Below are 11,297 nucleotides of genomic sequence, written 5' to 3' on the forward strand. Positions count from 1 at the left end.
TCCCTGGATGAGTCTAGGATTGAGGATGTGCCTCAACTTGCTGCTGATGAGAATGATATTTTGATTGCCCTTTTTCCGAGAAAGAGGTGTTTGAAGCCATTACACAGATGAAAAACAATAAGGCTCTAGGGACGGATGGATTTCCGGCGGAATTCTATAAAAAATGTTGGCATATTATTAAGGGGGATTTGTTACCGATGTTCCATGATTTATTCTCTGGACAGCTTCAGTTATTTCACCTCAACTTTGGAACGATAACCTTGCTTCCTAAGAAAACAAAGGCTGTGAGAATTGAGTAGTTCAGGCCGATCTGTCTTCTCAACGTTAGTTTCAATTTTCACCAAGGTTGGGACTAATAGGCTCACGCAGATTGCGCATTCTGTGGTGCAACATTCCCAAACTGCTTTCATGCCGGACAGAAACATCCTAGAAGGGGTTGTGGTCCTTCATGGAAAGCTCCACGAAATTCACATGAAAAAACTAGATGGAGTTGTTTTCAAGGTGGATTTCGAGAAAGCGTACGATAAAGTCAAAGGCCTTTCCTTCAACAGGCCTTACGTATGAAAAGTTTTGATGAAGCCTGGCGACGCCAGGTAGAATCTTTCACGCAAAAAGGGAGTGTTGGAATTAAACTGAATGACGACATAGGTCATTATTTCCAGACACATAAGGGCATGAGACAAGGGGATCCGATGTCTCCTATTTTGTTCAACATTGTAGTTGATATGTTGGCAATTCTAATAGGAAGGGCTAAGGAGGCTGATCAGGTGGGTGGCTTGGTACCTCATCTAGTGAGGTGTGTCTATCCTACAGTACGCCGATGATACGATCATATTTATGGAGTATGACTTGGCAAAAGTGAGAAATATGAAGCTGGTGTTATGCTTATTTGAACAATTGACCGGGTTAAAGATTAATTTTCACAAAAGCGAATTGTTCTGTTTTGGAAGAGCCAATGAGGAACAAGAGGCTTATAGGCAATTGTTTGGGTGCGAATTGGGGACTTTACCTTTTATGTATTTAGGTATACCAATTCACCATCGTAAGCTGACAAACAGAGAATGGAAGTGTATCGAGGATCGTTTTGAGAAGAAACTGAGTTGCTGGAAGGGCAAGCTCATGTCATACGGAGGCCGATTAATTCTGATTAATTTGGTTCTCACGAGTATGCCTATGTTTCTCTTGTCTTTCTTCGAAGTCCCAGTTGGAGTTAGGAAAAGGCTCGACTTCTATCGATCCCGATTCTTCTGGCAAAGCGATGAACTGAAAAGAAAATACAGACTCGCCAAATGGGATATTATTTGTCGACCGAAAGACCAAGGGGGTCTTGGCATTGAAAATCTTGAAGTCAAGAACAGATGTCTTCTCAGCAAGTGGCTGTCTAAATTATCTGTAGAGACTGATGCCACATGGGCGCAGATTCTATGTAGTAAGTATCTTCACTTCAAAACTTTGTCCCAGGTGACAGCGAGGCTGACGAACTCGCCTTTTTGGAAAGGGCTTATGAGAGTCAAATTAGCCTTTTTCAATAGGACAAAGTTTATAACCGGCAATGGCGCTAACACGCGATTCTGGGAGGATACTTGGCTCGGAGAGACCCCCTTGCGCTTCAATACCCGTCTGTTTAGTATTGTTCAACGACGTGATGCTTTCGTTGCAACGATACTTCAGTCCATCCTCCTTAATATTCAGTTTAGGAGGACGCTAGCCGGTAATCATTGGGAAGTGTGGCTCCATTTAGTGAGTAGACTGATGGAGGTTCAGATGTCTCAACAGCCCGATCAATTACGCTGGAAGCTTACTAGGTCTGGAGAGTTTACAGTTAAATCAATGTATCTCAATGATATCAATTCCAGCCCCATTCCTAGTTCCAAATATGTTTGGAAAGTCAAAGTCCTTTGAAAATTAAAGTGTTTATGTGGTTTGTACATAAACAAGTCATCTTAACTAAGGACAATTTGGCAAAGCGTAACTGGACAGGACCTACTAGGTGTAGTTTTTATAATCGGGATAAAACTATCAAACACCTTTTTCTTGATTGCCCATTGGCCAAAGTTCTATGGCGGACGGTGCACATAGCCTTTAACATTACTCCTCCGAATTCTGTCAGCACGTTATTTGGAACGTGGCTTAACGGGATAGAGTCCGAAACAGCGAGACACATTTGCGTAGGAGTATGTGCTTTATTGTGGGCAGTCTGGAACTGCAGAAATGATTTGTTTTTTAACAGAACAACAAATATTCATTTTTTGTAGGTTATCTTCCGAGCCACTGCGTTAATCCCTATGTGATCGCTACTCACTCCGACGGAGGCCAGGGAGCGTTTGGTTACTGGATCTATCCGATGGGAGATGGTAGCACGGGATATTTTCAACCGATTTGGATGGCGGTCATGTAATAGGATAGGCAATTAGTTCTCCTATCTTTCTTATGCCAGCCGGTTGTGGCTTTTTGGCTAGTTTGTTATTGGCTCTTTGGCTCTTTGTGAGCTTTCCTTTACTCTCGTTTGAGACTTTAAAACCTTGTTGAACCTATCTGCTTATTTATAAACTTGACCGTATGCATCGTTCCGATGCAAAAACCAGGGAGCCCCCCTTTTCAAAAAAAAATGTATTGTATGGACTTGGTTGGTGCTTTATCTATAAAGTGGTGGCAAAAAACTAGTTAGAGAAATCTTATAAGTACGATTGTGCATATATATGTAGGGTATGCATATGAAGAAAAACAACCTACTATTCATTGGAAGGATTAAAACACAAGAAAGGCAGGGAATGCATGTTATCGTTTGTACATTCTGGTATCACTTATAGGGACAAAACAAAAGCATAGCTATACACGATGGTAGAGATAGTGTTGACGTCTCTGCAGTATTATTGCCTGTTTTACCTCTAGACGTGACATTCCTTTCTATCTACGTAGATTCTAGAACCATATGTATATACATCTTCACGAAGAGATGGCTTTACCTCTAGGGCCTCCATGTTGGCAGAAATTACATGCAGCGGGGCCAAGGGATGGCTGATCTCACAGCCTTGAACCTGGCCTTATTCATTCACCCATTTAGATTTCAGATAAAATATAAAAATATATCATATATATACACACGTCATCATGCAACCTAGCTTTCCATAATTAAGCCAAGCAAGTCATCCATGCTAAGGTAATTGGTTGGTTGCTAAGCATGCATGTTTGCATCAATTGGTACGTGTTGCTGAACATGCAACAAAATTATACAGCGAACCAGCATTCCTGATCTCTCTGCTCATTTTTTTCCTTGCAAATCATATATATAAGGGTAGGGGCAAGCAAACATAACCATAGCAGCTTAATTGCTAGTGTGCCGATTAATGCTGTTTCAGCTGCTATGGCAATTAAACCTCTTCCTCAAGCGTTGAGGTGGCTCAGCATCCATGGAGGCAGCCCTCCAATACGAAGCTGAGCCTGCTGCCCCGGCGCTGCTGCCGCCGCTGCTGCCTCCCCACCCATCGTCACCGGCGGGTAGCTGCTGCATACACAAGAAGATGAACTGTACATGTTATTACATGTACGCATAGTATCTTAAGTGAATTGTCAATGTAGGCATGTACATACCAAATGTTCTGTTGAGGGGCATGGGCCTGCTGATCCCTCATCATGAAACTGGAAGATGATGAGCTGGTCTGGGCTTGAGGTTGGTTTTGGGTATGGGCATGGGTTTGGGTCTGGGCTTGGTGCTCCCACTGCATTTGTTGTTGTTGCTGCTGCTGCTGCCTGCTGGCCGCCGCCTTCTGCCTCTCCACCAGCTAGAGAAAATTGAAGGATTAGATCAGCAACGGGCAGTGGTTAAGTAATTATAGGTGCTTTGTTTGGCAGCTTAATTACTTCCTTCTGTAGGGCCTTGTTCTCCTCCTGCAGTGACCTCTCCTGCAGCATGCAACAACAGTATGAGATGAAACTAGCTATATCATAATGGAAGGCGGATCGATGATAATAAGTTTGGTTGTTACCTTCTTCTGTAGCTCAGAAATGGACTCCATCATAAGATGGCTCTGCAAATAGAGGCAAGTTTGCAGTTACAAATGATCGGAAACTTTATCATTGGAAATTATATGCCAGATAATAACATTCTCAAAAGTCCAAAAGGAAAGGGTTTGCAACAGAATGCAAGGACCACATTCACATATGTAATGCTGGCATCTGACGTCCACCTCAGTCCAGTTAAGACAATTCAGGTGGGCTACTGAATCTTAGAAAATAACAACCTTTCTCGATCGGATGTGCTTCAATGAACTCTCCAGCTGCTGCTCCAGTTGTTGGAGTTCTTTGAGATTCAGAGAATCCAGATCCTCTCCCATGAGGTGCCTGCAGGATAATATAATCCAGTTACTTTAAATCATCTTAATTCAGCAGCTCATACTGCAAAATTATATGCTAGTTCCACAATTACTCAGAATTCAAATCTCAATTCAATACTCATTATTACTTGTGACATTTTTGTATGGTCTCAATCTTCGCCTTAAGTTTCCTGTATTCGTGGCACCAATTTCCCTGTACAGGAAAATTATTTTCTGTCAGAGGTAGGCAAGTACAAGAATGGACGTAACTAAGAACATCTTTTACCGCTATAGGGAACTACCACTATCAATATGCTTATTTAATGTGAGTAGATGGTAAGGTAATGTGAAAACGAACAGGAAACTGTTGACAAACTACTCCCTCCTTTGTTTATAAGGTGTAAATGCATTTTGAGTCTAATTTTACAGTGGTCTAATTTCTAGGCCGCATAACTCATATGATTGATCTAGTTGATGGTCAATGGGAATCCCAAAATCCATGCGCTCCTTATAGACCTGGAAGGAGGGATAAATAAGGCTTCCATTTTAGGAGAAGTTCACATTTACCTTCGGGCACTCACACTTGCATTTTTTTCACGTCACTTCTTGCATTTTGTCGCTAACAATGATACTAGAACAGCAGACATGTAGGAATAGCAGAAATTTACCATAAGATGCTCTTAACTATTATAACAGGTTTCAGCCATTGAAGTGCAGGAACACCTTAATAATGTTTCTGATATTCAGTATTATGAAGCAGCAGCATCTACCAAACTAGTCCTAGGCTTTTTCTGTAAAGTAATCATTAAATCATTGCCTAAAACTATGTTTAGGTTCAATGTGTAGAAAAAATTAAGTAAAGAAAAGAAAATCAGTACTCGCATGTGGATCTGAGGTACTAACAGCAAATACTTGACGGATTTGATTTATTTGGATGGAGCGAAGAGATGGACGTTGCAAGTGAGGAAAATAATAAAAAAATAGAAAATGTGGAAAAATAAATATATTACGACATCGACTTTGAACTTTTTATATCATGGTCATAACAAAGTTTATCTGAGAATTTTAGGCTCAGCCAAATTCATAGTCATCAAGCCATGTCTACTTGTTTACCGTAAAATATATTGGGTGTAAACCGGATTTAATAATCCCCCTCCCCCCATATCCCAATCAGAAAATAACCACACACAAAAAATGGACCCTTCAGAACATATAGCGTCAAAAGTTCACACACCATACAAAATTAAAATGAAAAACCTATAACCAAATGTAGTTGTTTTATTTTAGGTATTTATAAGCAAAATAATCCTGCCCTTTCTTAATCATATAGTTGATAGCAGACAAAAATATGGTAAGAACGATGGTCGATATTTTCATTTTATAAATTACTTAATTTTTGTGAAGATAAAAAAGCTTAATGAAATAATAATACACGGAGGGGTATCTTGCTGCTTAAAAGCATAAATTAGCTTGCGTCCGTAGCTTTCTCAGCCATCTTCTACTTCAATAACCTTCTCTTACAAGCCAAGTTCATGTAAATTCCATATGTGTACAAAAACATATGCAACTGTGTCACCCGTGGTTGGTTTACAATGGTTATGAAAGGGCCAAATACAAGAAATGTGAATACAAAGGCTATTTTGTGAAGCTTAGGTAGGTTAAGTTTGTGGCAAAAACATATAATTTTGATTGATTTGTTAGTATCCTATAATGTATACATACAATATTTATTTTACAGAATTTATAGTTAAAAATATTGTCTGTGATGTATTTATGATTGATCTAGAGGAGATGCTAATTTCATATAATTTCATGCATCCCATATATTGTGTATTATATACTGCATGCTATGACTATTTCTATGTATAGTGGACATCATTCAAAGATGATGAATACACATGCCCATCAATGATCTCTTCGTTCATTTACCTAGGTGGCCGAATTTAATAAAAATGTGAAGGAGGATGATATCCAATACCAGTTTAGCAAACTCTTCTAGTGTTTACTAGGTTCTTTTCATCCTTACTAAACGATCTTATCTGCCGGTAAGTTTGCAACTAGAAATTCATTCCCACTTGTATTTAACATAGGTTGCCGAACTAGAGCATCCACACATTACAAGTTTTCTTGGTGAGACAAAATCCGAGATGAAGGGGATTAATCAGTTTAAGGACATGTGAATGCTACACATTTCGAAAGCTCATCTGTGGGTCGACAAAACCCCTTTTCACTTGAGGAATGTTAAGCTATATAGTAGAGTATCCTAAAGAAATGTAATTTAAAGTCATTAACAAAAAATGTAAGGTGATTCTGAATTTCTCAAAAAGTATAATTATTCATAACTAACTTTCTCTGTTTGGACAATCCAACAACAAGAAGGTTAATTCAGATATGATGTTTATGTGAAGGAGATGTGCTGAAATGCTTGTGCAATGTAACATGGGCAACCTCCCCGATTCAAAATATATGAAAGCAGCAAGAGTAATCATCATAATAGCGAAAGCAGCAAATTGCTTATACCTCACTTTCAGATTCAGCTGAAATAAGAGCCTTTTCAGCATAAGAGTAGCGCTCATAACGTTCAAGAATTTTGTCCATGCTGCAAGGAAAACTCACACCATGTCAGTCCATGCCTTTTGAGGACAATCAAATCCCGGTCATTTGCAACCCATAATTAGTAGTACTAATTAGTACAATGCTTAAGAACAATTATTTGAGTACTAATTATGCCTTCGAAAATCAGTACAAGGCTTAGCATTGTATTGGAGTACAATGCTTGGCATCCTTCTAATTCGGAAACCAGCACTAAGAAGCATACCCAAGTTATTTTTGCAAGAAAATATAATAAATGCAATAGCTTATCACAAACCCCAAAAAAAAGAGCCACTATGCCATGGCCCGAGCAATGAAAAATAAGAAATTCCCAACAAGCTCCAGATCTGAAGTTACTGTTTGGACTGACAGTGCTCCTTTACTGTTCAAAGTGTTGTAATATCAGTCTTGATTGCCTTGGAAACAGGATGCCAGCTTCAAAGAGTGCACACACAAAACATATATCTCACCCATCTTTAAGAAAGCAGTGAAGCTGTATAGAAGAACCATGAATCCTTGATAAAAGGAATACATATAGCACACATGTGATATCAAGGTTTGTTGATAATGATTGAAGCATTACAGGACATGCATGCATGATGCTGTGGCAAGAAAAATTTATCAACAATGAGTTGAATGGATGGCTGTAGCAGCAGTACCGCGGGAACTGGATTGCGATCCTAAACTGAACAATTGTAGAGGAACCTTATAGAGCTAGCTACTTCTGTTCTTGTAAAACAGCCAAGGTGATAGTTTGCACCAGCCCCCTTCGTAGTTTCATACATAGAGAATATTACGTACTGTACTATATGCAACAAAAGAAGCTCTTAATCCGTATGTTTGTACGTACGGTCAACACAATATCCCACCATCTTGAACCTCACTGGTTTTGGCACACGAAAATATAGACTATAGAGATGTGCAGCCTATTTATCTGGATTATATAGAGAGAGAATTAGTGAAGGGGTTCCAGAAGCCTGAAGCATTAATTCCTTTAATTTTCCCAGAGAGAGGCCAGGTCGTCTTGTATATGTGGCACGTAGGTACCCATGCCTTATATAGACCATATATCTCAAAGAGGGAAGAAAGAGATGAGACGCAACGGACATATATGTATATTGGAAATAAAGCACTTGAAAACAGGCATAAAAGTGCCGAATACATACATGCATACTGTTACCGTACGTACGAGTCGTTGTACAACACAAAACTGTTGTACACGGAATTGAGAGGGGCTAAAGTATATGTTGTGTTACAGCAAATAGTTTCATCATTAGCGATTTACATCGTACACCTTTATTTCTCTCTTCAATAGAAGATTGCGAATTGCTCCCTATCAATGAACAAAGCAAAGATCCAGTACTACTATACTGTATCTAGCTGTGAAGCTGGTCTATCTTATTTCTACCAAATAAAACCGAGCTAGCAAAGATTGACCTAGAGGGTAGGGGTAGCATCAAAGAGGCAAAGAGGGAGAGAAATAAATAGGAGTAAGAGGAAAGAGAAGAAGAAGAAGATCAAAGAAGAGCCAGATCCATCTCACTGCTTGGCAAGAACTGAAGAAGAGTAAGAAGAGGGATTTTTTTTTGGTATAGTTTAACAAAGACGTACGTAGCGATGTACCATGCATAAGTCGGGTTCACTGCATGTCTAGAGAGGCAGAAGAAGATGCGAGGCGATTAATTCACCGAGCTCCGTGCATTACATGCATGTCTGTCACTGGCTCACTGTCCAGCTCACTTCTTGGAAGCTGTGATTATTATTTGATAGCTTAAAAAACACCCAAAAAAACGCATGTGATTTTTGGTCACAAGAAAAAGCCAAATCACTGGACGGGAACTAGAAAGCGAATAAAATACTCCTTGTAGTACAATCGAGTCTAGAACGATGTGGATGAAGAAAGGGACAAAAATCATCTAATTACGCGCGGGGGCTGGGGCTCAGTATAATATAATCTGCCTTCTCGTGTCACATACATATTGTCCTAGGCGGGGTATAGGTGAATGTGAATTAAAGAAAGAAAGGCGGCCGTGGATCCCAAAAAAGGAAAGGATCAGTCGGAGGCAAGAGGAAAAGGCAAAAGTGGGGAGCACGAGAAAGGAAATCCGAGAAGACGAGCCAGCTAGTGAGTGAGGACTGAGGAGAAAATCAAATCGTTACCCAAAATAAGCAAGCAACTGCAGCAGCAGCATAAAATCATCGCCTGTAGCACACAAACTCAGAATAGGCAGGGCTGGGGCTAGCAGTAGAAACAAGTGAGGAAGCACATGCGGTACGGACACCAAACCGATGAGCACATGGAGATGGATCGATGCCAGAAATGGCAAAACCGACAGGGAGCTTTTCCGGCGCCATGGCATCAAAGGCCAGAAACGGCAAGAGCTACGATGCAGCTGGCGGAGGAAGAGCGGAGCGTACGGCGGTACGGTATTACCTCCCTCCCTATATGTATGTGCGATGCAGCAGCGGCATGGGCATATAGCAAGCAGAGGCAGAAATGGAAATGGATCGAGATGGAAGCTAATATAGGCGTGGGTGGGGAGCTACCTGGAGTCGGTGGCGTACTCATAGAGCTTGCCTTTGGGGGAGAAGACGATGACGGCGACCTCCGCGTCACAGAGGACGGAGATCTCGTGCGCCTTCTTCAGGAGCCCGTTGCGGCGCTTGGAGAAGGTCACCTGCCGATTTATCTTGTTCTCTATCCGCTTCAGCTGCACCTTGCCGCGACCCATATCCTGATTTCGCGATCTAGCTGTCGGCTCTTGTGTCTATGGCGCGCACGGCGGCCGGGGTGGGAGGAGGCGAGACGTCGCTGGCTCGCCGCGGCGGTGAGGGGAGATGGGATGCAGCTTTAAAGATGGGAGAGGAAGAGGATGGATGGATTTGTGGTGTAATTGGGGGAGGGTGCGATCGAGTGTGGTTCCGGCCGCGGTATGCTGTCGAGCGTCTATTGGCTGAGACGCCTAAAATGGCCCCACACGCTCAGTCTCAGTCTCTCTCTCTCTCTATTGTGTTTATAGTGGTAGCAGCAGCGGCGGCAAGCACATAAAAAAATGGCAGCGCAGGTTGAACTCCTCCATCCATCGCCCGCTTCCCATGTGTGATGGGTCTGCACCTCGTACGGTCGAACCCAAACGCAGGCCAGCCCCTCTTCACTTCCTTTCCTTTCTAAATCTGCCTTTGGGTATCTCCGCTTTCTTGTCTCTTAGGTTGGTCCCTCTTTATCTCTCTTGACTGGAACCTATTTGACTGGTGGGGAAATCACATAAAGTTTTTTCCCCTCATTATTACTTTGCTCTATTCAAAATATGACCCTTTTAAGTTTGACATCACTAAATAGAGCTAAATGACAACATTTAACTTCAACAAAGTACTAATTAACGTAGTATGGCTAGTAGCAAGTACATACATGTAACACGTGTTCAACAAAAATTCAACAAAATACTAGCATATTATGAGTAGATACCATGCCTACTAACTAAATAATTTAACAGTTGGAATTAGAGTCGTAGTCTGGAGTATCAGAACCAGGAGTGCCAACAGGCCTGTAGTACATCATGTTCTTCTCACAATCATAATCGAGGTAGAACGTTGCCCTCTCTCTAGCTTCCATCCCATAGGCACGTGCAAGGTATCTCCAACCAGGGAAACCGAAATAGGTACGGTGTGTCTCGTTGGTGAGAAGGCAAGTGAAGTTCTGAGTCGTTTGCATCTTCATGAGGGTGCACTGAAATTTGATAGTTGCATCAAGCTCAACGTTAAACCTCTCTAGGAAGTCACTCCTTGCCCGCAAGGGATGAATTGAGAAAAATTAAAAAGAAACTTCAATCAAACAATTTTGGTCGCAACTATGAAACTCAGTCACAACATGTTGAACAAAAATATACCATTGTAGTTACGAATTCATCTAGAAGATCTACGAAGAACTTCTTATTCTTTTGGCATCTGATGGCCTCACGGGTGGCATCTGATGGCCCCACAGGTGGCACACGAGGGATCAATTTCCTGCATTCATGTTGAAAAAAATAAACAAACATCAGGTATATAGCTAGGTAATTCTTTGGATATTCAAAAATTATAGTAATTAAATAGCGCTACAACCATGCATATAGTTCAAATATAAAATACATATAGCTAGGGCATTGGATAATTTAAATAGTCTAGTAAACATACGGTGAAACAACCATGCATATAGTTCAAACATAAAACACATACGGTTGGGTTCAGTGGATAGTTTAAACACTAGTAATCAAATAGTGTTGCGCATATATTTCAAATACAAAACATGCATAAAGTTAAATAGTATGTACGGTCAACTATAACAACTGATAGTTAAAGTAGCTACAGCAACTAACCCTCCCCATCTAGCTAGTGGGAGTCACACTCTCATGT

General features: G+C 41.0%; 1 protein-coding gene across 2 annotated transcripts; it reads right to left on the bottom strand.

Annotated features, from left to right (window-relative positions):
* Nucleotides 1-3,044: 3,044 nt before the first annotated feature.
* LOC119354712 (MADS-box transcription factor 15-like) lies at nt 3,045-9,637 on the bottom strand. 2 transcript variants are annotated; one of them, XM_037621455.1, is made up of 8 exons: nt 9,453-9,637; nt 6,834-6,912; nt 4,463-4,527; nt 4,242-4,341; nt 3,987-4,028; nt 3,862-3,903; nt 3,592-3,782; nt 3,045-3,505 (listed from the first exon to the last, which is right to left on the bottom strand). In XM_037621455.1, exons 1-8 carry the CDS (start codon nt 9,635-9,637, stop codon nt 3,385-3,387), a joined length of 825 nt encoding a protein of 274 aa, XP_037477352.1. In that variant the 3' UTR covers nt 3,045-3,384. The 2 variants fall into 2 exon arrangements, with proteins under 2 accessions (XP_037477352.1, XP_037477353.1); XM_037621456.1 differs by having other exon boundaries at nt 3,385-3,502.
* Nucleotides 9,638-11,297: the final 1,660 nt, after the last annotated feature.

Source organism: Triticum dicoccoides, chromosome 2A (assembly GCF_002162155.2).
Source record: "Triticum dicoccoides isolate Atlit2015 ecotype Zavitan chromosome 2A, WEW_v2.0, whole genome shotgun sequence".
NCBI classification, from domain to species: domain Eukaryota; kingdom Viridiplantae; phylum Streptophyta; class Magnoliopsida; order Poales; family Poaceae; genus Triticum; species Triticum dicoccoides.